The following is a 26800-nucleotide window of genomic DNA, read 5'->3' on the forward strand; positions in this document are numbered from 1 at the left end:
TGCGGGTGTGCGGGGCGTCCCCACCCCGATTGCCTTTTTTTTTATACAAGTCAGCCCTCTGCATCTCGACCTGTCGCTTACTAGGTATACGTATGTTATTTCGATAATAATCTAACGTAAACAATAATTCCAAGGGGGATGGTCTTGTGAAATGTGGTCCTTCAATGAAAGGACAAAATATCATCACACTTCACACTAATATTATAAAGGCGAAAGTTTGTATGTGTGTGTGTGTGTGTGTGTGTGTGTGTGTGTGTGTGTGTGTGTGTGTGTGTGTGTGTGTGTGTGTGTGTGTTTGTTACTCCTTCACGCAAAAACTACTGGACAGATTGGGCTGAAATTTAGAATGGAGATAGATTATACTCTGGATTAGCACATAGGCTACTTTTTATCCCAGAAAATCAAAAGTTCCCACGGGATTTTTAAAAAACTACATCCACGCGAACGAAGTCGCGGGCATCAGCTAGTGGGGTGATATATTGGCATATTTATCCTTAAATTATATAAGACCCTCGGGCCATGGAGTCTTGGTGCAAAAAAAAAACTGTCGGTATGTCTGTCTGTCTGCTTAGCTTTTCACGGCCCAAAAGATTAACCGATTTTAATGGGTATATAGTTAGCTTACATCTGGCCCCCGGGGATGGCCATAAGCTACTTTTTATCCCGGAAAATCAGAGTTCGCACGGGATTCTTAGAGGTATATCCATTCAAACAATTTAGGTACAGAGGTAGCATCCCGGAAATTGACATAGACAACTTTTTATCCCAGAAAAGCAAAGAGTTCCCACGGGATTTTTATAAAAACGTAAATCCACGCAGACGAAGTCACGGACTTCATCTAGTTTTAAATAAAACTTGGTGTGAAATAATGGCCATACATAAATAAGATTGTAAAAATCACTTATTTATATACCTAAGTCTGACTGATCAATCACTGACACAAGATTTATTGTGTATGATCTAGTTTGGCCATTTAAATTCAATTTGCGACCTGTTGGATACTTTCATTACCAAATATAATAAATGTAGTAAAACCAGTTTTAAATTTTTACAATCTAAATCTTGAACACGTTAATAATGAGATGAGCTTAATTACATTTTTAGGATTCCGTACCTGAAGTGTGGCAACGGGACCCAGCCTCCACTGTCCGTTTGTCCGTTCGCTGTCTGTTAGCGGACTATATTCGTGAACTGTAAAAGGGAGAGAGTAGAAATTTTCGGTCTGTTTATTTCAAAAAAAAATCCATGAAAATTAAAAAATTGAAGGTACTGAACCCTTCGTGTCCCTCCGCAAGTCCGACTCGCGCTTGGCCGGTTTATTCTTCTTATCTCAACTTGGCGTCCTTCCTGTGTATAGAACAGCTGCAGCTAAAAATATAATTAATAAAATAAACGATTGAAGTTTAAATAACCTGCCGACAGTAATAAAAGGCCTGTTTAGATAAAATTAAATGCTTATAGTTTTTTAATTTATAATGCTTATGGTATATGCTTGAGTTTCGTATAATATTTTTTTTATTCATAATAATTATGGACTAATTAATTTATCACAGATGTTTAAATTTTTTAAACATCTGCGATCAACTTCTTAAATGTTTGTCTTCTATTCGTTGCCTTTTCACGTGTTGACAATAGCTTGCATCTCAGAGAGATTTTTAAATTAGGTGCTTTTTATTTTATTTTACAAGGAAAACTTACAGCTTACAGGAAAAAGTAAATAGATAGAGAAAAGTTAATAGAAAAAGTAAATAGAACAAGTAAAGAGAAGAAAATGAAAGCTAATAACAAGTTTTCACAAAAGTCGACTGGGGAGAAGATATTATCCCAGAAAATCAAGAAGTTGCCACGGGATTTTGCTACGCAAATCTATTTTACCGATTTTGATTAAATGTGATATAGACAACTTGCGTCGGATACGCATATCTAGGCTATTTTTATCCCGGAAAATCCAGAAATTCCCACGGGATTTTTAACATAAATCCACGCTAACCAAGTCGCAGGCGTCATCTATAGTATTAGGTACTATTTATGGTTTACGAATGTTACGTCGCGTAGGCGAGAACAAGCTAATCTACTAACAAAAAAAAATACGTCCATGCGAATTCCTATACATTTCGAACAAGACACAGAACACTTCCGCAATGTATTAAGGATAGTTCTAATAAAATGCAGCGGAGTCACCAGTTCTTGATAAAGGCATGACCACCTACATGCGGCGACTGCGTTGGCGAAATGTCGTGTCGGGGCTTCAGTAAGATTATTATGGTATGCTGTTGGTATCAGTTTACGCCTTGCAACCTGCCTCTCCTTTGTTTATTTAGCGGATTACCTTTGTTAATGTTAACTTGCTTTTTAACCCTCGACCCAAAAAGAGACGTGTTATAAGTTTGACGTGTGTATCTGTGTATCTTTCCGTAGCTCCTAAACTAATGAACCGATTTTAATTTTGTTTTTTTGTCTGAAAGGTGACTTGATCGAGAGTGTTCTTAGCTATAATCCAAGAAAATCAGTTCAGCCGTTTGAAAGTTATCAGTTCTTTTCTAGTTACTGTAACCTTCACTTGTCAGGGGTGTTATAAATTTTTAATTTACGTCTTGTCTTTGATTGAAACTACTGTTACTATAAAACTTACAACTATAAACTTATAGCCTTTCTAATTACTAGGTCCCTACCAAAAAGTTACTAAAAATGAGCTATCATTTCGTTCTACCGTAAGATTCCTTTTCATGAGTTTCCATCAGAATTTAAAGTTCTTTGAGAAAATTTTAACAGCAAATTAATTCGTAAAATACATCTTTTTAATTCGTTAATAAGAACTTACAAATTATTAAATCGAGCTTAATATGAATTCTACTTAATGCTAGACGATCGGTATGAGCAGTTATTAATACATATGATCGCATTAAATGAATTTTCATTTATGGAATCACGAGGTATGCCTCAAGATACCTGTAGGCATTTATCTCTAGAGAACGCGTTTTGAATTACAACTAGGTGGAAACTGGAAACGTGTTACAAAAAGTACCTAACCTAACTTAATATTTTTCTGACGCTGTAGTAAAATCAGGCGATTTTTATGACATTGCGCAACTTGGCTTAAAAAGATAGTGTATCTTGTTAAGCCAAATTAGGCGTAGGTATGTTATTGTTAATATATAAAAAGCAGTAAACCTTTAATTACCTACATGTAATTAAAATTAAGTATTACATAATTTATCGTTTTATTACAATCGTTGCCTTATTAAAGCTTTTTTGACGCAACAAAGCTAAGGTACCTATCTATATCTGCTCGTCTAAAACAGTGAAACTTTGTAAACTTTAAAAACATATTATTTATCACACTAAATAATTAATTAATTATCTTCACTTATATTATTATCTACCTTACGTTTATTTCTACATATCTACTCTTAGTTTCTTTAATCATCTATATAGTTATTTATGCATAATATGAGGTTCTAACAATGTAGGTAGGTACTTTTTTCAATTGTAAGTATCTAAATTGTAAACAATAAACTTAATAAAATTTCCCAAGTACCAGTTTAATAGAATATGCAGTTTACTTTTAAATGATTTAACATAGTTGAGCATGATAAAAAAATCAATGTATTTATGACAGTTATTAAGTTTATATGTAAAAATCGCTAGTAAACCTTCAAATAAAAATGAAATTAAATAAAACAGGACGTATACCCGACGCAGTATACAGCGTGCATCTACAATGACTACCAAGTACCAACACATCTCGAGACCGTAATCAGGGCCCCATACATCATCTTAATACTGCCCGCGTCAACGCAAATCCGAATCACCAATGCAAATGTGCCTGCTTTCCTACCTTCATTCTAATACCGCGCAATAATTTATGAGACAAGTCCAACTATCTACCTCCCGTACACAATTTTGTGGAGATTATTCGCTGAATAAATAATGAAAGTGCATTATTATATCTGTTTTGTAACGATCTCAATCGTTAACCTTTATTTCGATGACAGTAACGTACAGGTTTTCGATAAAATTCTATCGGTAGTGTTATATTTTCTCTTGACATCGCTGGGAACTGTTTGCTGCTGCCAGTGTTTTTTTACTCAGATACAAGTTAGCCCTTGACTGGAATATCACCAGGTGGTAACAGATGATGCAGTCTAACCTGGAACCTGGAAGGGGTATGGCAGTTTTCACTAAACCCATATTCCTTTGGTTTCTACACGGCATCGTACGGGAACGCTAAATCGCTTGGCGGCACGGCTTTGCCGGTAGAGTGGTAACTGGTAACTAGCCACGGCTTTATTATTTAACTAGCCGATGCCCGCGACTTCGCCCGCGGGGATTTAGATTTTTCGAAATCCCGTGGGAACTCTTTGATTTTCCGGAATAAAAAAGTAGCTTATGTGCTAATCTAGGATATTATTTATTATCTCCAAAGCCGTCAAGTAGTTTTTGCGTGAAGGAGTAACAAACACACACACACACACACACACACACACACACACACACGCACACACACACACACCTTCGCCTTTATGTCTAGTATGCCTACTTAGAAGCTTCTATGATGGACTGTTTCAACAGCAGCTACCCTAGCACGATCAGTGTAACTACGCAATGATAGTACATTTGACGCAAGTAGCCCGAAAGTAGCCCTATTTTTCTTTGATTAAATACTTCACCATAGCCTAATATTTGACATATATCGTCGATTCAGGGCCAAACCGAGAGTTCCTCACTCTAGTTCACTCTGGTGCAGGTGAGATCGTCGACAAGTGCATATCTGACATCGATAAAAAATTTAAATGCTTCATAAATTCTTATCGGCCCAGCTATGTCCACTGCGAGGACTTTGCATTAAATTCGCATTATCTCCAGATATCTAATGAATAACGTTCGATACGCAGAAAACATCCATATTTTTACAATTTGCAAATAGATGATGTTAATAAGACGGTATATAGCAATCTTGTTTACTAACCTGATTCACTGATACGTGCTTTAAGAAGTATGTGTTATAAAAAAGCTAAATTACCTGTAGCAGCTTTGAGGCGTGGCAAATATGATACGATCTCGAAATACTTGATACAAAAAAAAGCAGATAAGTAAGGTGTTTTAAAAAAAATTCATTGTTTGATCCCAAATTAACCCAGGGAAAGGCATTTTCTGCCAGTATTTTACGAAATCTTTACTTTTCTCTTATTAGAGTCTTCTCTCAGGAGGTCATTCTGGGAGGACACCCGTCTCAGTAGTGAGCCGTTGATGTTGATGATGATGGAACTTTAGGGATTTTTCGAAAAGAGCAATCAGTCTAACAGAAGGTTGTATTTTAAAATCATATTATAAATTTTTCTATCATGGTCACAACTCCGTTTTTAAATTCGTCAAAATACATAATAAATCATAATCATTCAATTCTAAAGATGGCTGTAGGTCTGTATTCATAAGAGGTGTTGACATCAAAAGCCTTTTTATAGAATCAAGCCTTCCAGAACCTTTCACTTACCTAAATAATAAATTATTTATTTAGTAAGTATTGCACTAAAGATAAACGAAGTTAGTTTAAACGAAGTTTTCTTCAACGGTTCGATGTAGCTAATAAACAGTTTACAAAGTTTATAGGGGAAATTGTATAGTTTCCTAGTAATGGTCGTTTACACAGATTTACGGCCGACGCTGATCTAATTACCAGCGTCTCATAAAACCTGAGCACGCGTCGAAGTGAAAAACATTTCGATACTTACCTTGAACGTTTCCTAATACCCGTACTTAACTTATATCCTAGCATAAAATATCCTTAGGTTTACTGTTCAGGTACGATTAAACCCAGGGATCTATAATAAAATAGTACGGACAACGCTTTTCATGATGACTGTACGTATTAGACTAGTTACGACGGCATTCATTGAACTAACTATTGATTGTGGAGCTTGTAATAGGCTATGCGATATCGTACCGAAACGTTAAATAGTTTTGCCGATAAGCCACGACTACTATACAACTGTAGTCAACAGTTGTATAGTAGACTACTGTAGAACTATACTACTCTAGTCTAGTCTAGTATACAACTGTAGTCAACAGTTGTATAGTAGTTGTCGCCACGGCCAAAGTACTTTTTATACTTAAAAAAACTCCCACTTTACATCCCACCTCTCAAACTGGCCCTCAATCAAATTTCAGTGACCACAACGCTTCACCACTGCGACAAGAGGATCTTTGAAATCTTTCCAAACATAAACGTGAACAGTCAATCACTGAAAGACTTATTTTCTCAGCCTCAATCTCTCAGATTGGTGAACCTACTGCGCCTGCGCAGACACAAAGTCACCATTGGTCTTTGTGAGTGTGCTGTTATAGAGGAACCTATCAGCTATACTCCAATGGCTTCCTTTAAATAAATGCCTACTTTTTTCTATGTTATTAGTCTCCAGAGGATAAAATATACAAAATCGTGTTTCTAACAAAAAAAAAACATCGCCGCCATGGATTTAGAGAAACTGGAGTAAAGTACTTAACTGGAGTATCAACTGTCCGTGTTACATTACTGTTTAAGCTATAAAGTGCCTATCAAACTAGCATAATGTCCGTGGGACTCTTCTCTACTGCCCAGTTTTTCCAACGATTTACAGTACCAGTTAGTATAACATGTCCGCGGACATAATCGATACATCTCAGGTTTAGACACATTTATGTCGAGGGTTCATACATCGGATCGCAATTTCATATCTCGCCATAAGGTGGTCGGCGCGACGCATTTCCTAAAATAGTGATGTGAAATAAATCAAAGATTATGGATGTCGATACGTCGCCTAAAAAACTAGCAGGGCGTGTGAATCTGCTCCGGCCTCGATCTTATGAGAGAATATGTCAAGTATTTGTGCGACATAGTAGGTACGAGGCTGCCCGATTTGATTCTACACGCGCTTTAGCAAACGCAACTACCAAGACGTTGCGTGTCGTATTTGAACGGAAATGTTATTATATGAATAAATTCATAATTCATACTGACATTTTGCGTCCAAATTGGGAACATTTTTAACTTTAACGAATTTATTTCCAATGATGGCTAATACTTTGCTGCGTTTAGGCCTTAACTGAATATGTGACTTTTATATTTTCGTTTTTATTTCAATTAACGGTCTAAACTTAGATTTATGGTCTGATTTATTTTTAATGGGTGTCTTGCAAAGACAATTTAAACTACTATTTGGATCAATGTATTATTAAGTAATTAATTTTTTTTTATAAAACTTGTGCTTGAAATGTGTTGCACACGGTCGTAAATTTTACTTTTATATTATACTTACATAAAAATGCCGCCTGCTCGTTTGCTCGTTATAATAAAAATATCTGTAATCAAACCAAGGACTGTAAGCATTTCCATATGAGGTAAATTTATGATTTCAGAAATTGATTTGCATTTAAATATAAGATATACCTACCTATTTAATATAAGATATCTTGCAAGCTTACTTGTCGTTACAATTTAAATACAACAAAAAAGTGTACCTACCTACCTACATACCTAATTACCACATTTTGAAAAATAAATAATTTAACTCAATTGTCGATAAACCTTCTCTACACACTACCTTATACCGAATATGTAAGTAGGTATTCAATTTAATTTCAGTTTGTTGCACATGCAAGTCCTTCAATGAAACGATGCGCCACCCATATGTTCCGCGCTGCTAACCATGCAAAACGCGTATCATTGGCGCTTACTGTTTACATCTCTACTCTAAACTATAAAACGTTATACAACTATGTACTCTATTGTATTCACGTTGATGCTAATTTAGTTTGATCCTTGGAATCCGACGTTTTCTGTAGGCAATGCCTATACTTGATAGCCTATCGTGATTGATGAGCGGACGTAGTAAATCACGAACATAATTATACCTAGGTACTAAACGCTTATGGTAGTTGCCGTGATGATAGATTTATGAGTCGGATTAGGTAAGGTCTACTTGCGGTGACCCTTTGTCGCAACTGGAATTTGTCGTGCGCCTCTAACTCGAACTGAAACAATACTATTATGTTAGTAAAGCGAAAATGATATTTCATTGAAATGTTTCGGATAAATATACGTAGGTATCTTTAGATTACTGATTTTACGTTATTATTTCAGTTTGCGTTGGTAATTCTAGTGAGATATTAAAAAAAAAATAACTTTGTCGGAAGGTTTGTGGTAGGTACCTACCTACTTAAATTGTTTAAAGTTTTATATGTAGGTACACAAAGCAAAACAAATCGGTAAGCAGGCAACACAACGAAGCATTATGTGTGTGCATAACTCGTTTACTTATTATTTAACACCTATCTCTCTTTAATGAATTGTCGGTCTCTTTTCACCATACCTACGTGCAATAATTACAAATTACATATTTCGCTGATTTCCCCACAGCAGGCACTAGGTAGTATTGCCGCTTACCCACGCTGATAGAATCCGATCGTCGAAGCATAATTATGTCAGAGTAAAATGGCCTTAAACCACCTTGAGATAACGTCTAAAATTCACGACTTTAATTAGCAGTTTTCACTTGCAGTGCTGGCTGTAGATATGTGGACGAATTTAAGCTTTAAAACAAGTCAGTTAAGGTCTATTCATCACTGAAATGTTTCGAACCCACAAAACGATAAATTATGCGGTGTAGGTATACCTATAGATTACAGAATGGCAATATCAAGTTGATGTCCCATTTTTTAAATCTACCCTACCTATTTTATAAATTATTGTCAAATAGAACTTGAGCACGCGGATTAATAGATCCTTGTAGTGAATTCATTTATGGTGTATTGTGTTATTTTTCACACTGAATAACTACTGAACTTCTCACCACCATGGAACATTTATTTATCTTTGTTTAAAAAGCAGAGATTGTTATTTGAGCGGAATATTTCGATAACCGAAATCGATGATATCGGTAAGTAAACAAATATAACCTACTCGTATTGAAATTATGTTTATGGTTTTACTTATGTGCATTTAGTATTTTCTAAATGTTAGCGTAATGTTTTTAGTCCATTTAATACTTTTAATCAGACGCATTATAATATAACAATGTAACCAATATACTAAATACTAGTTGATGCCCGCGACTTCATTCCCGTGCATATAGGTTATTAAAAATCCCGTGGAACTCATTAATTTTCCGGGATAAAAAGTAACCTATGTATTAATCCAGGATATAATCATTTACAGATGAATACCGTGCGCTTGTGGGTCTGTCACTACGGAGAAACGGGGCATGTAGACAATTGTTGACCTGGGCCCAAACCATCAGCTTATAAGATGGAGTCACATCACCACCAAGAAATCGTTGCAATGCATAGCGTGGATTCCTTTTTAAAAATTTGGTTGACAGCGACCAAGCACAATGTAGTTCTACAAACTGTGCGGAAGCATTTGCGTGCGGCCGGAATACATTACGAATATTACGAATGGTTTGCACCAGGACCATAGACTTTCATTTTGCAATGAAATATATAAACTTTGACTGATGTAATTACGTTGTTATTTTTAATAATGAAAAATCTTTTGAGTCGGACAAGGATGGACGTAAAATACTATAATAATAGAACAACAGGTAAACGATATATTATACTTTGAATAAAGTGGTAACTTCAACCTGGGAGTCTCTGCGGGGCAGCATAGACTTGCTGGAATATGGTTACTAACATGACGAGTCGATTACAAAAAGTAATAGCTTACGAGGGTGGCCTACCTTTATACATTATTAAATAAAGTATAGGTAATTAATTTAATTCTATTTGTGAGTGATGTTATTGTTATTGCAGTTAGAAGTTATAATTGATTTTGATTTCTAACTAAGTAATTAACATGTTGATTCATCTCACAAACCTAAAAGTAACCCAAAACGTAAATAAAACATTACGTTCATACTTGACCGACTTTTAGCATACTTCACATCGATATTGGTTTTAAATTACTATAGGAGTAATAGGAGTAGATAAAGTATGTCAATTTTTTTTCCTCTTTTGTATACCTTCTGTTAACTTGATGTGTTAATTTTTTGACAAGCGTCTTATTTATTTCTTGCTTATTATAATAATTTATGAACTGCACAAAAGACAAATAAATAACTTCTAAAATAGAAAAGTGTTATTATTTTTGTTTTTTCTTGCTTATAATTATATTGTTTGAAAGTATGATAATTTTGACTGTATAAAGAAGACAAAATAAATAATTGCAAAAATAAAAAAGCAATCCCCCACTTATAGGATTAGAACTCACGCCATATTTAAGAACTTCAACACTATTACCACTCGGCCATCAGAACTATGTTGACGAATGTGAAATTTGCAACCCTATACGACTGGTAAGGTTATCTAGAAGTGTGAGTGAGTGTAGTAAGTGTGAGTGTATCTATTATCGGATAGCATCGGGTCGTATCTTTGTGTGTTATACATACGCGCGCATTAGTATGCTCTGCCAAGCGAATTATTTTTCCGAGTGTACTTACTTCATAACATTCCACAATCGATATAAGATTTGCCTTTACAACTTGTGTAAAGGCAAGCCTAATAAAGTCTATTACAACTAGGTATGCTCTTGAATAAATAATAATATTATTAGACAATCTAACATTATGAAAATGATAAAGAACATGGATATGGCATAATATTATAAATTAAATACCTATTTTAAAAGAGCATCTGCCGAGTTTCTTGCTGGTTTTTCTTGGTAGGACGGGATTCCAAACCATTGATAGTTTCAGTGACGATTCAAAAGTACTTGCACTTACCTAAAAGTTTACTTATCTGAATAAAAATCTTTCTATTCCTATTTCCATAGGAATACTTAATGCATACCTACTATACCTCGTATTGCTATTATTATGTATCTAATCTTCTAAAAAGGTTAGATATAATATACTTAAGAGTAACTCGTGCCTATCTAAATAGTAGATAACAACCACACTACAAAGTTTACATTAAATTAAATCATTATCGATAAAATTACGATGTCTCGTTTCTTGCACCTAACGTCGAATATAATACTTAAAATATTATTAGCTGAAAATGATAAACAAAGTAATTTATCGACGGCACGCTCTATCGCGCGCCGCCACTACATTAGGCGCTGCGCAAACGTAGACACTTTCGTGTCTTGTGTCGGATACAAGCTACCATTGAATATTTGATTTCTATATAACCAGTATGAAATAAACGACTCCCTGTGCAGACGTAAAGATTTACTTTGCTTGGACACATACTCGTTGCCGATCAAAAAGTGTTCGATGTCGGTAACTGGAGACTAAAAGCCGTCAGTTGAAGACTAAGAAACATTGGTTTTCCATGCAATTGTACTGAGCTGCGCAAACGAAGGATTTGCACTCGGTGTTCGATTGAAACAACCAGCAAAGATAATTGATGTTTCTTTATCGACGTGTTCTCTTCTCTTCTTCAGAAGTAGCGATCGGAGACTGTGTACGGTTGCCACAACAGAAAGCAACTGCGGTGTCGTGTGACTACTTAAGAATGTCTACGTTTGCGCAGCGCTTGAAAACTCGATAGTCAATAGATAGGTACGTTCTCCAGACATGCTACATACGGTAATTTATTGAATTGAAGTTTACATAACTATACAAGAAATAAAGAGTGGTGTCCTGTGATGGTGTGTCGAGTAGACAACAAAAAGTGTCTTCGTATGCGCAGCGCCTTAGAACTCGATAATCTATAAATATGTTCTCCACACGTACTAAGTAGATATACCGCATACAGTAAGTAATTTATTGAATCGAAGTTTACATAACTATTCAAGAAGTAAAGTGTAACAATTTGACGAGCCTATTTGAAATGCATTAAAACCCACAAAAGTGAACGTAATACTTAGATCGTAAAAATATGATTTACTAGGTAAATACATATCTCATATCTACTAATATTATAAATGCGACGGTGTGTCTGTCTGTCTGCTAGCTTTTCGTTTCTCATTATTAAACCATTTGTGAGACAATTTGGTAATTACAACGATAGCTGGCATCCCGGAGAAGGACGTGCCTAGGTTGTTTTTGGACCCAGAATATCAAAGAGTTCCTGTAGGATTTTATGATAACCTAAATTCAAGACTCGAGCAAGAGAGAGAGAGAGAGTTTGCATCCTTGAGACTGACATACCTATCTAGGCTAATTTTTATTCCAGAAAAAGAGTTCCCACGGGATTTTAAAAAATCTGAACGCAGACGAAGTCGTGAGCATCGTCTAGTAAGTACATAAAATTGATATAAAAATTGATTTAGGTACACTGGTACTAATAAACTATTATTTATTGGTAGTAATATTGATATTAATAAATAACTTAAGTATCTCTATTAAGTATAGAAAATGCGCCACCACTAATAACTCCATAGCTGTGTCCATAGTCGATAATCGAAACGTTCTCCACACACACTGCCGTATACGGTAATTTATTGAATTGAAGTTTACATAAGAAGCCGAGTGGAACAAGTTGATGGGCCTATTCGAAATGCATAAAAGCCCACAAAAGTCAACAGCTGAGCCGTTAGAGTGGTGCCCGTAGCGGTAAGAACGAATAAACGATTCAAATGCTAATATATCACAAGGCGGCGCGGCGTGATGGCGCTCATTGGCCAGACTATTTACATTAACATACATAACCATGTTCGCTCCGCCTACCACGCAATACGTCACGTCGCTTCCGAACGACGTTAATTAAGTGCAATTAGAGAATCGTGACTCGACTCGTGATGGGATCACACAAATATGCTCTAAACGCTGAGCGTTAAACGTGCAAACAGTCAGACGTGCGAAAACAGCGTGCGATTCTTTGATTCTGCCGACAAATTCATCTACGATCTAGTTATTGGTGTACGTGCAAATATCACGCCGTGTACCTACACTAAACACTTCAATGTTCATACTCCCTACTAATTGCACTCGACCTGATATTTCTTTAAGGTTGAAATAAACTGAACGCGTGATAGCAGCGTATCCAACGCAGCTTCTAAAAAAGTTGTATAAAAGCTGTATGAAAGCATTCACACTTCATGTCGTGAAACCGGTGTCACGCGAATAAGTGCACAATCCACGGTTGTGGAACAACCCTTGGTTAGTTTTATAGCCAAATTGTTATTAGTTTTTTCTTAACAATTACAAGCAATTTAAATAAAACAAACCAAATTTTCTTAATATAAAAATTATAACTGCGCCTAAGAAAAACATGAATGAAAATGCACACCAAAATGAGAATAACAAAACATCCTTAATGTTACAAAAAAAATTAGGTACCATGCAAAGGCGGTCTTAAGTCGATAAGACTTATGGGCTTTAAGAACCTATGTAAATACCTATGATTACTATTGTTTTTGAAGCTATATTGATTAAAAAAAAGCAATCTCTTCTAGGCAACTCTTGGCTAGAGAGGAAATACTTACCTACTTTAAGTCAGCATAGAGTAGATAGGTGTTGCTGGTTTTTGTATTTTAGAGCCTGGCAACCTCTGTCACACAATTGTTTATACATTTCCTTGTACGTAGGTAGGTACTTACCTACCTGCCTATATTCTGTTGTGCTTTTTATGTGTACTGTTTAATTTTTATAAAGTATATTCATTCATTCATAGTCTTATTTACAAATTGTACAAGTATACGCGCGCGTTCAGTGCAGTGTCCGTCACGCGGTTTGTGTGTCGAAGGCTTCAATGTGCAATTATTTTCCCAGTTTCTCCGGGGGCTAAATAGCTCGGCAAGAGACTCCGGCAACAAATCATAAACAAGCGGCACTGGACTCACGAACTGACCAAATAAGGTCTCTAAAATGTCGATGCTTGACTCTCGTTCAAAGGATTTATGTCGTCTGCTTTTGGCACAAATTAGCCGCGTGTCCAGACGTAGGCGTGAGCCAACAAATTTGTACCAGCACCCTTGAAAATGTTATAAATTTTATGAACAAAAATATAGAAATCACGAGAAGTCAGTACCCAAGCTACCCATATTATACTTAAAAATGCGAAAGTGTGTTTGTTTGTTGGTTCGCTGGTCAACAAATTGATTGATTTTAATGAAAGGTACAGACTTTGGATGTATCCCGGGGAAGGATAAAGGCTACTTTTTATCCCGGAAAATCAAAGGGTTCCCACGGGACTTCAAAAAAATAATTCCACGCGGACGGAATAGTGGATAACAGCTAGTTAGAACAAAAGCCAAATAGAGAACCAGGTTACTCTCTCCAGTTTCGCAAAAAAGAGCAAAACAATGTAGCAATAATGCTATGTACTTTGAAATCATAAACCAGAACATAACATAAGCGTGACGAGGTACAATTAATGAGAGATATATACAATATGTGTACTTACTTATTAGTCAAGCGATCATACATCGATGAAGTTGTTTATAGGAACGAGCACACGCCATACTTTCAGCATCTTTAATCGCTTTTTTAAACCATAAGTCGCTATAAATAATTAAACATTATGATCATTAAATATTTGGCATGTATGTACCTTTGTATTAATTTAAATATTTGATACATAATCATGAGTCGCTGCAATTTAGCGGAACTCTAGTATCTGCCATTTGAGAACCAATTTTAAACAAAAAAGTTGCTAAAACGCGATGCCACATCGGAACAGTATTTAACTATTTAGACATATGCTTCATTGTAATCACTCAAAATAGTTATGACTGATTGACACAACGAAGCAGCCTGCCTGGCAGGTTCGTCGCTCAAAACGCGGATTTCGATTCCGTAATTGTTGTAGTGTTGTAACGCTATGCAACATCGACATACCTAGTAACGAAATCGCCGATCGCCGATGCATAAAGTATCATGTGTGTTTTGGCCCAAACCAATTAATCATACATCGATGAAGTCGTTCCGTGGAAGTGAAGCGACTTTTTTACAAGTATCTGTACGCGGTGTGGGCAGAAAACTAGACCAGTGAAAGGGACAAGGAGCGGCGATATAAACTAGACTAGTTTTTATGTAAGACTAGAGGATGCCCGTAGCTTCGCCCGCGTGGATTTCGTTTTTTTTTTAAATCCCGTAGGAACTCTTTGATTTTCCGGGATAATAAGTAGCCTTTGTCCTTCCCCGGGATACATCTAAAGTCTGTACCTTTCATTAAAATCGATTCAGTGGTTGGGCCGTGAAAACTTAGCAGGCAGACAGAGAGACACTCTTTTGCATTTATAATAAGTACCTATTAGTATGGATGATATTCATGTGTATTATTTAAAAAGAAAATGTACGGTCATAAAATTAAATTAATTTATTTTCACTATAATAGGTAGGTAAACTTACTAGCTTTTGCGGATGACTTGGAATAACGATAGAGTGGCTTTAGGTTCTTTCATGGATATAGTTGAAGACTATTTTCAGGAGATATACCTAAGCACCTACCTACCTATTACAGTCCTTGCCATCTGTTTGCACAGCCCTCTCCCTGTCTGCAAACCCCTTAAAATCGACTCGATTGTTTTCAAGATTATCATGAACAGCTTAAAACTTATTTGGATACTATTGTGTAAAAATCATAATTATGAGCTTAATAAATTGTAATTAATTCTAAATTACAGACAGACGCTTTATTGATATTTTAACATAAAGTATGTATATCTAAATCTGGATGTATTTTTAGAGGCTTTTTATGAAGGTTGTTTATGTAGTTTTTTAATTGAAACATAACAGGTATGCTCTACTTAATTATGTTACAAAGTCTATCGATAACCTTATTATGCTGCAATCACTATAAAGATCAATATCATAAGAATCCATCAGCATTTTGATTTAGCGTTCGCAATCTCGTTCGTAAGAAATATGTATTTACCTCATCGTAAAGTACCCAATAAAGTATCGTTAATAATTAATTTAAAAAACATCGTTTCTGTATCAATTGCTCTAGTTTTCGATGTCGCAAGGCAGTGGGCGTGCGTCGAAGGCGAGCGTAGGAGCTCGATCTGATGCCCTCTCCCCTGCGCTAAGCGGTCACGCTCTTTCGTCATTTCAGTAAACGGTCAAACATTATACCAACTGTATTTTAGCTCGAAGAAAGCTCACCTCGTAGCTCGGACCACCCCTATCATCATACATCATTATGACGCAGGTATATTGTATGGAATATATCTATAAGGCATTAATAACCTGCTACTACATAAGTACATAGTTTTTGACAAGTTAACCATGAATTTCTCCTTGAACTAAGCGTTAAGCTTGTGCAAGCGTTAAGCCTATGTACGATTAAATATGTCCAACGGGTGAGATTTGAAGCTACGAACTTTCGCATTCAAATCCGCATCCTAAGCCGTTGTGCTTTTGAGGTTGTAAGTGTAAGTGAATGTATGTTCATAGAGCTTTGTGTTGTTCCAGGTCGGTGGCGCACGAGCCCGATGAGCGCGTGCGCGGCGGCCGCCATGCGCGAAAAGCACGCGGCGCCGCGCCGCCTCGCCTCCCCGCCCTCCTCGCCCCTCGAGCGACACCCCAGCCCCCTGGGCTCCCCGCGCGCCGACGAGCCCCTCGACCTGCGAGTCACGCACAAGCGCCCCCAGCGGCTAGAGGATGAGAACTGTAACCTCATCGTGCCGTCGCCGCCGCCGCACCCGACGCATCCGGCGCACCCCGCCCACCCGGCGCTGCTGCAGTTCTGCCGGCGCCTGCCGCTCGCCCTGCCGGCCTCGTTCGGCCGCTACCCGTTCCTGCCGGCGGCGGCCGCGACCCTGCTCGCGCCCGGCGCCCCGCGCGCGCCCCCGGTTCCTCAAAACCCAGGAGTGAACAGAGCCCGCGACCGATACACTTGCTCCTATTGTGGCAAAGCGTTTCCGCGTAGTGCGAACTTGACGAGACATTTACGGACACACACGGGCGAACAGCCCTACCGCTGCAAGTACTGTGAAAGATCCTTCTCGATATCGTCCAACTTGCAAAGACACGTAAGGAACATTCATAACAAAGAGCGACCGTTTCGATGTCGTCATTGCGACCGTTGTTTCGGCCAGCAGACTAATTTGGATAGGCATCTGAAGAAGCACGAAGCGGAGAACGGGGACGACAATCGTCGGAGGTCTCCGGAAGAGACCTACTTTGAGGAGATTAGGTCGTTTATGGGCCGCGTCGCGCCCGCGCGTCGCGCTGCCACGGCCGCTAGTGTCGCGGACCACACTTGATAGTAAACCTAAACAAAACTCCCAAAACAATAATCTGGTCGATACATCCAAATGACTCTTGTGTGTAAATAATTACAACCTTACGTCTGACTTTGTGAGTTGACGCTTGACCGATTTATAAAACGCGCCATTTAAAAATGTAAACTGCTGCAATGTACAAACATTCCATTTTGGCTGTACAATTCTATAATGTAAAGTAACATGTACATTGTACATAGACTTAGCGAATATTCCTAGTTGTTACCGCTTTTATTTTTCTTCACAAAAAATGGCGCAAATAAGTGAAATTAATGTTGTGTCGGCTTTAAGGTTATGAATCAGTGATATACATAATTACATACTCTATGTAAATATAAAGCTATCGTTCAAAGTAGTTTAGTTAGAACGCGTACCGAATTTTTACTACCGATAAAGATATACGAACTAGGATTTATTTTGTATTCATTGTGCATAAAAGACGTAAATATAAGTTAAGTGTTCAGAGAGTGTTCGCTATTTTAGATTTAGATATAAAATAAAAAATGTATGAATGTAAGTAGTTTTGTAATATTTTTTTGTAAATTTTGCTTCATTTGATGATATGTTAGTATTTTAGTCTGAGAGGAAACGCCGGTTACCAATAAACATATAACTTGTTGCTTATTGATGATATGAATAATTTTATAAAATGTTAGAAAAGTTGTTTAAAATTGATCTGATCGATGAACTTATACTGTGTGTAAATTATTTACTTTAACCATTTATGATCAAACTAGTTGAATAATCGAAAGAGATAACTATTAGTTCGATAACCTGCCAAGGGAACCTTTTTTAATTTACACAAGTGTTTAAAACGACCAAGTGGAAATGGCTTCGGATATTAACTTATAGTCGTATGATATGCTACAGCAAGCGCACAGGGCATGCCTGAATCAGTTTCTGACATGTACTCTGACAAAATATATATATTATTATGTCATGCCAAGACACCAGCCATGCCCCATATATTTTTTCATATCATAACTGGGGTGCGCATCCTGTTCGCTTGCTATAGTATCATGTCTTTTGTCTCTGTCGATTGTACAAACAGTTTTTTTCATAAATGGGTTCTTTTAGTTTTTAGGGCAAAACCACAGAGTAATTATTAATATTATTATTTCTGTGACGACGCTGTGTCGCCCTGATTGTTATGTTTAAAATATTACGCAAATTAGAATGTATTTTTTTATATTTTTCTGAGATTTTAAATATTTAGAAAATTTTATATAAAGACTATTGTAAATCTATTGACAAACTATCTAATTGTTTCAAAATCGTTAAACTAAATTAAGATAAAACAACTGTGATTTTAATTATTACTTGGCCACTATTGGATCTGCGTATATGAATATTGTATCAATTTATTGACGAAGTCTCTCAAAGAACTAATGTAAACGTTCCTTTAAGTATAGATAGATCTCTATTATTGTTACGAGTATAAAGTATTGTATAAACGTATCCTTATCGACACCTTACTATATGTTTATTGCCTACATAACTATTATGACTTTGGTGAATGAGTATACCTATCTACTTAATATAAAAGAATTATTTATTCAAAATGTATGCTTTTAAATATACCTGTTAAAAATGTCTTCTTTATTTCGCTTCATCAGAGTAAGTAAATAATTCAAAAACAATAAGGATCTATAAAACTGTCACTTACCATTAAATATCATGGTCAAGTGTTATATGATAATCTAGATAAATCTATGTTATTTAACTAATTGTCTGTCTTGCCATCTATTGATTACATATTCCTCTTTTCTATGTATAAATATAAAACTTATGTTTTCTTCTGTTTCTTATTGTTCTTAGTTTATATACCTAATTGGAGCGCCAGATTATAAAAATTATAAGAAAACCACTATTTCGGGATAGGTACTAATGATAAAACAAAAATATACATTATTTTCGGTACATAGTACCTACCTATTCTTTTTACGTAGGTGCTTCTACATAGTAAATAACGCTCTATATTGGTATAAATTCTAAGATACTTTTGTAAATCTTAGTTAATATAACTATTTTATTATCTAGATTTTGGAAAAACAGTATTGTAATATATTTCAATTACATTCACACACCTATTATTGTTATGTATACCTAATATCTCTTAATGTAAGAGAATAATTCTATAATATAATAATATTGTTATAATATTTGGCGTTTACACTATTTCAGAGTCATTGTTACCTTTTAAATTTAACATTTTGCCATGTCTTTACTGTTTAGTATACTCGTACCAAATCTATTAAACAAGTAAGAGATGCTATTTAACTTATCACTAGATTGTGTAAGAAATAGAGATTATTACCTTTTCGTTTTTGTACTTTTGATACCTATTAGTCGTTGGAAGGTCACCGATTACCTTGTCAAAATAAAATAAATGATATTAAATCGAATCTCTGTATTTTTATTAACAAACAAAAACAACCCATATTAATACCTAAGTGGTCTGAATACACTAGTAACAACTTGTGTTTCAACTTGCGTAGATATCATGTAAGCTGCTAAACCAATACAGGCAAAAGCGTGCCTCTATTTACATTGCGTGCGTTGCGTCTATATACTCGTATATTTACGTGTGTTGCGTGTGCATCACAAAGAGAGTGCGTGCGTTACTGCGTGCACCATATTTTGTCATTATAGCGCATGCGTCTAACGCAATTTGAAACACACCAATGTAGTTTTTATTCAACTAGTTTTTGTTTGAGATTACCAAACTTAGATCCAGTCAATAAAACTTTGTTAGGTACCACTTCAAATCAGAGAAAAGTCTAAATAATAGAAAATTATTGAGATTGTAGGTAAGTATTATAATTGCACACACAGCAATTCATAGTAAACTTCATTACCTAGTGGAGTTTTAGTTTTTTGAGGTAAGGTTTTTTATTCATTAGGTTTCATTATTCAAAATCACAGAACAAGACTAATTTTATTTATGAAAGAAGTTTTAGTTATTTTACGTAAATTACGTATTTTGATTCATAGAAAGAGGCTATTGAACCAATTTTGTCCATGAAAAGAGTTTTAGAGAGTTTGAGTAAATTTAGTTAAATTGTTTTATTATTCAAAAATCATAGAAAACGACGCATGGCCTAGTTTAGTTCATGACAGGAAAATTAACAGGATTACCTGTATCAGTAGGTAATCCGTTCCTGAAAATAGTTTTAGTATGGGGAACTTTTAATTCGCAGTCTTATACCGCGCCAGATGAGATCAAACTTTTTACTACAAAAGTTCTTATGCTTGGGTATTTTTTTTACCATTATGATCAACCCATTGCTGGCTCACTACTGAGGACGGGTCTTTTTCTCAGAATGATAAGGATAACCGCATTTGCCCAGCTTGGTAGACTATGGAGTTTATGGAGAACTCTCAGACATGTAGGTTTACTCATTATGTTTCCCTTCGCCGTTAAAGCAAGTGATATTTAATTGCTTAAAGAGCATATAAATCCGAAAAGTTAAAGATGCGTGCCCGGGATTGAACTCCGGACCTTCCGACTAGGAGGAGGAGGAAGCTGACGTCTCAACCACTAAGCTATGCCGCTTTTGGTACCTATTGGTAGGTATAGTTAAGTACATTTTACGCCCGAAGGACGCCAGAGGCATTCTAGCGCGCCGCCTCACGACCGGCATGGCGTTTACGATATGATTATACTTTATTACCATTAATTTGAGACAAACGTACCTCCCAGATCCGAGGCAGTTTCATAAACAAACTATTGAATTTATTGTGCTAATTAGAGAAACCTGAGCTTTGTACCTGTATATCTATTTAGTTTTATAACCAACCAATCCTATTAAATTGACTTCCGCAATAAATGAAAATTATTTATTTCTATTCGTCAGGTTTAACAAATTGTTTTATTGGATTGCAAAATACAAGGCATTCCCTACCATGAGCTTCTAACAATCATCTAGCTCTTCCGTATACCTAATTATTCTCAGTACCTAGAAAATTTTGCGATAATACTTTGGTGATCTTCTTCTTTCATCTTTATTCCTGGATCTGTTTCTGCACTTAGATATTGTTGTCCATCCATTGTATATGAGGACTTTAATGTCATTCCATTATTTCACTTAAAATTATAATTTGTTTAAAAAAGGATCGAATAACCACGTATCTCTAGATAAGTAGATAGTAGTAGCTAGCAAAGATTTAGCGTTATTATTATAGTACCTACATGCCAATAACTTTAATAAATAAATAATAATTATCTTATTTTGTAGTTTCAGTGATTTAGTAATTTTCAAATCCGCAATGTAAAGCGAGCAAAATTCGAGTCAAAGCCCCACCTACGACGCGGCATTGACTCCGAGCGGCCTAGTTATGCAACGTTCGTTGACCTCTAGCGTCAGTCAGATGTTTTATTTGCAATATTATTGTGAACTCTTAAAAAATACAGGATTTTATTATTTACCTACTCCGCGTTTTTTGTGGTATCCTATCAGCAATCATCAGTATTATCAACTGCATTCTTTTTGCTAGCGTTCTGGTTACACAGTGTATAATTTTAAAAAAAAACCAAACTTGAGATTTAGGTACCTACTGTATCGATTAGAGTTTTAAAAATGCAACCTTTAGTCAAGTTATATCTCATGCCTAGTTAATATAAGTCCCATAAAGGTCTAAGGCTGTTTTACATCATAGCAAACTGAGCAACAACATGCGACAATGCGGCATGCTACTATTATGGAACTATTAATTTCACGGCCTAGCAGCATGCGATTGTCTATTTTTTTATCTTAAGTGTTACTTACTGTATATAGACTAGATGATGCCCGCAACTTCACATATTTTTATCACGTAGATTTATACAATTCAATGGGAACTCTTTGATTTTCCGTCATAAAAAGTAGCCCGTGTCCTTCATTGGGGTGGAAGTTATCTCTTGATTCAGGCACTTTCCCATTTACAATTTTAATATATTAGGTATATGGATATGGATTATTTTACCGAGCGGCCCTGTGGCACGTTACAATGTCGCACTATGTTGCCCTGGCGTAAATGAGGCTCGAGATATATGAACTTATCCCTAATGATAGTAAGGGCCCAAAATGTTATCCAAGATATAAAACGAAATAGGATATCGCCATTCAAATAGGGAAGTTTGATAACACAGCGAAAGATTACTTTTAATTACACAATAAATTTTATTAAGTAAGCGCCGCCCTATTCTAGTCTATTCCTAGCTACAAAGTATAGGTTTCTTTATGTATAGAACCTTAACGGAATCGTTTCTTAAATGTATGTCTCAAGTTATAGGAGAAAAGCTTATGCATAGTTTATATCAAGCGTTGTACATGTAAAACTATAATAACTTTAGCTAATTTCAGATATTTCGTCCGCGTGCATTTAGTTTTCTTAAAGATCCCATTGGAAATTCACAAAATCCTTTATTTGTACGCGTTGCGTTATAAAGAGAGAACCTATTTCGAGTTTCGGTTGTCTGTCAGTCAGTCACGATACTGTTCTATAAGTCGATAATATCTATGTCTAAACAAAATTAATTTTGCGAGTTCCTTTTATCCATCCTGTAATACGCACATTTATTCAACATCATTGATATAGTCTATCTTTAAAGACAAAGTCAAAGTCAAAACCAAATCATTTATTCAAAGTAGGTTCTATTGTACACTTTTTGATAGTGGGTTGTAGGATTTGTAAGATAATATAGTAGTGATAATTAATTACGTAAACTTAAAAACAAAAGCTACGAGGGTTCCAAACGCACCCGGGTCTGAGAAGAGCCCACAACAAACTGAAAGCTTCAATTTCCTAGGAGAGCAGTGCCGCTATACATATTATAGCGGTTGAATGACATCACTGAAATCTTATCGATTGAAACTTTTGTTTTATCTCTATTCTCGCCTGTATTATTCCCGTTCTGTCTGTGTGTTCTTTGTCTGTTTCTTTGCTATTCACTTGCGAAGTTGCTTTTAGAACGTTTTTAGAGTTTAAACTCAGAATACAGAAGTATGCTGAGAGTTTAAACATTTAACGAGTTTTAACTTTTAGTGACTCTCTCTAGCAGGATGCTGCCCTACGTGTGGAAGGTTTTCGATAAAGAAAAATTCAAATCGCGTTCTTTCCTACATTAGAGCCTAATCTAGTGCAGGCTTTACTGGGTGGGGCAGGTTGCACAACGATGACACGGCCGGGCGCTTGTTAGCGCGCGCGCGTGCCACCGTTGCGTTGCTTGCGATATTTATTGCTTATTGAAAAACTGCCGATCGCTTTCGCAGAATTATGACTTTTGCGGTTGACTCCTAGACTTTTTTGCATGTGTTTCAACTTTAAATTGCGTCCGCGGTCGTCGGTGCACCATCGTGACGCAAATGGGCAAATACACCAATTATCAATGTGGTTATCGATTTTAGAAATCACGAGCAAAAAATCAGTAGGTATGCATGTAACAAACGTTACGTTTGCACTCGTTTTCGAGTTTCGCTGAAAGCACTGCACGGTGAAAGTGTAGTAAGCATAAAATATTGTAATCGCTTTTATAATGAGCTTCTTATTAATTCAATAATGACATTTACTGAGCGAAATAATTATAAGTATAAAACGTACAGATAATGTTCATTTTAAAAGGTCGCAACGAGTACGTCGGGTACAGATAAGATGTAACCAGCGAAATCAACCAGTCTGTGGTCTGTTGCGTGATTTTTAGAGCATACTTGCGGTGACATGTTACCACGGATATAAAGTTAAATGGAGATTTTATATATTGTTCATACGATGTCTTTATCACACTGAATTACAACGCATGGAAAAGGTTAACATATTCATTATTTTAGCAATGTAGTTCAAACTACAATTTAGTATTTGGCTATTCTTGATTTCGCAAGACGGCTTAAAGTGAAGCTTACCTACTAAAAGTGATTGAATTATATAGAAAATAATATAATCCTTCATCGTGCAATGCTCTAAATGAAAAATCATATATATATATATTATATATAGCTTCTTAATGTTCTTGAAAAAGACTTTCCACATCTCAGACAAAAACAAAGAATCACAGTAATATTATAAAGGCGAAAGCTTGTGTGTACGTGTGGGTGTATGTTCGTTACTCCTTTACGCAAAAACTACTGGACAGATTTGGCTGAAATTTAGAATGGAAATTTGGAATGGAGAATTGTACCCTGGATTAACACGTAAGCTATTTTTTATCCCGAAAAATTAAAGAGTTTCTACGGGGTTTGTTAGGTTTCTTACCTATATCGACGCGAACAAAATCGCGGGCATCATCTACTAGAATATATATCGTACATTAATTAATAATTTGGTTTATTAGCCTACTTAGCTATATCACAGAAAACCCGTTACTATTATTCTTCTCCTTCTCTATAAACATATTTTTGAAGCCGTTTCCAGCAACTTTACAATCAACGGCCCGAAACAGGTGACCGATCCATCAGCTGTGCTCAGTGAGGTGGCTAATTAAAGGAAAGCAAGGTCGGCTGATGAAACCAGACTAGCGCCCACTCTAGCCACAAAAACAACGAAACTTACGCAACGCGTTTCTCCTGCGAGATCACTGTGGACACTGGACAGTGGACATTTATTGATATTCAACATCGAAATTATTTGTCAAATTAAAAACATGATCATAATTATTAGGATCATGCGAGACGTACATTTCTACCGAGTTTCTTGCTGGGTCTTCTCGGTAGGAAAGGCATTCCGAACCAGGGGTGGATGCTTTTGACGATTCAAAAGAACTTGTAAAAGTCTAATTGAATAAAAATATTTTGAATTTGAATTTGAATTCTATTTTTCTAATAGGTACTATACTGTTTTGACTTTCCAACACTCAGAAGGCTATAAATATGTAATTGCAGCAAAAATATCAAAGGGTGCCTTCTTTGCAGCAATGTTTCGCCCGTAGGCAACGCGGCTGCAGCGTGGGTGTAGCGTTGCAGTCGCGCGTTTTTAATTATAATTTTTTTTTTTTTTTATGGAACCACACAGTATTAAAAATAAGCAAAAGGTAAAACAAATACAAAGCACACACCACAACAGTCTCATACGAAAAGTTATCACAAAATTAAAACACACAATAGCCGGGTATAAGAAGGTACACAGGAAAAGAACAGAAAATAGGTAAATTACATAAATAATAAAGCAAAAACAAAAACAAAAACGAAACAAAACTGATTAGTGAAGCTAGTCAGTTTTGGATATAAATGTCCCTAATTGTAGATTTATATTTATGAAGAGAGAGATGAAAAATATCGTAATTTTCAAGGCAACTCTGCCTCTACGCGGCCCTTTGTGCCAAATCCAAATTAATCCCATCAATAATTGAGACTGTAGTAACGATCATTGATGCTTTTTTTCGTAACCGACTAACAGTACCTACCTACCGATGTTCGCATTATCAGTTTGACCTATTCGTGTGTGGCTGGCCTTAAGTGTACACAAACTTGCTTATCGATACGAAATATACAGATGGAAGGTGGTTGGAAGCATCGTTGGTCACGTGTACGTATAATGATCTCTCATTTTGGAAGAATGCCTTATATAGCGTGAGTCGGTTACAGTAAGGATATTACGTATTACGTGGGTCTACTACATTTTAATGGCTTAATTAGGAATGAAATTAATCGGACGACACTAATACTTTGATATTTGAGAATATGATCTACTTTATGTAACAAGTTCTATTGACTTATTTTGTTTCAAGATTATATTTAGGGAGGTGGAGGCAATTAATTATTATTTACTGTCGATAACTATCGCAGTTAACGATATCATAATCTAAGTGAAGTCCAATTACAACAAATCGTTTTTTGATATCGATTGGGTTTCACAAACATATAATTCCAATAAACAGTAGGCCTTACCTGCCTACTTTAAAATAAAGTTCATAATCGAACCTTCGATTAAGTTGTAACCGTTAACGAATTTTTGAAGAAGAATATTTAATTTCAAGCTCCAATTATGTACCATCTGCATACTCATAATATAATAAGGACGTTGTATATGAAATTTTTCTTACAATTTCCCACCACAATTATCGAAATGACCGCGAGCTCATTCGATAAGTGCCTTACTTTAAAGCGACGGACCTCGTTATGCCTCATTTAAAAGCAGTTACGATCTGAAAAGTTCTCGATAACTGAATTAAGTGGAACAGTGCATCGAATAAATGTTCCATACATCGATAATTGTACGTTGACCGTGATGATAAGGTGCAACACTATTGTGTGTAATTCCGCTCCGTATTACTAAATTATACACTGCCTCTCCGTACCTACAACAACCTCCGTTAACCGATCTTAAGAAAATAGAGATCCTTCATTCACGTTGAAAAATGGTCCGATTTTTAATGTTCTCCAATTAAGTAAGTAAGTATATTTGTTTTGTATGTGATGCAAACTGAACCCTACTCATTCTATTTAGTTGTGAATTGGCGATGGATTGATGTTGTGACAAGTGTAAATTAAAAATTTATAATACACCCGCCAAGTGAAGGTTACAGTAACTAGAAAAGAGCCGATAACTTTCAAGCGGCTGAACCGATTATCTTGGATTATAGCTAAGAACACTCTCGATCAAGCCACCTTTCAAAAAAAAAAAACTAAATTAAAATCGGTTCATTAGTTCAGGAGCTACGATGCCACAGACAGA

The 26800-nt window shown here is 36.0% G+C and overlaps 1 protein-coding gene across 2 annotated transcripts in view; it reads left to right on the forward strand.

Moving 5' to 3' along the window:
- LOC123873773 (transcription factor hamlet-like) overlaps positions 1 to 19557 on the forward strand; it is a 164517-nt gene extending 144960 nt beyond the window's left edge. For both annotated transcript variants that reach the window (XM_045918802.1, XM_045918803.1), the window contains one exon: positions 16341 to 19557. In XM_045918802.1, coding sequence (XP_045774758.1) covers positions 16361 to 17134 — 774 coding nt within the window. In that variant the 5' untranslated portion in view covers positions 16341 to 16360 and the 3' untranslated portion in view covers positions 17135 to 19557. The remainder of the gene's footprint in view (positions 1 to 16340) is intronic.
- Positions 19558 to 26800: the final 7243 nt, after the last annotated feature.

This window comes from Maniola jurtina, chromosome 17 (genome assembly GCF_905333055.1).
Source record: "Maniola jurtina chromosome 17, ilManJurt1.1, whole genome shotgun sequence".
In the NCBI taxonomy this organism is placed as follows: Eukaryota; Metazoa; Arthropoda; class Insecta; order Lepidoptera; family Nymphalidae; genus Maniola; species Maniola jurtina.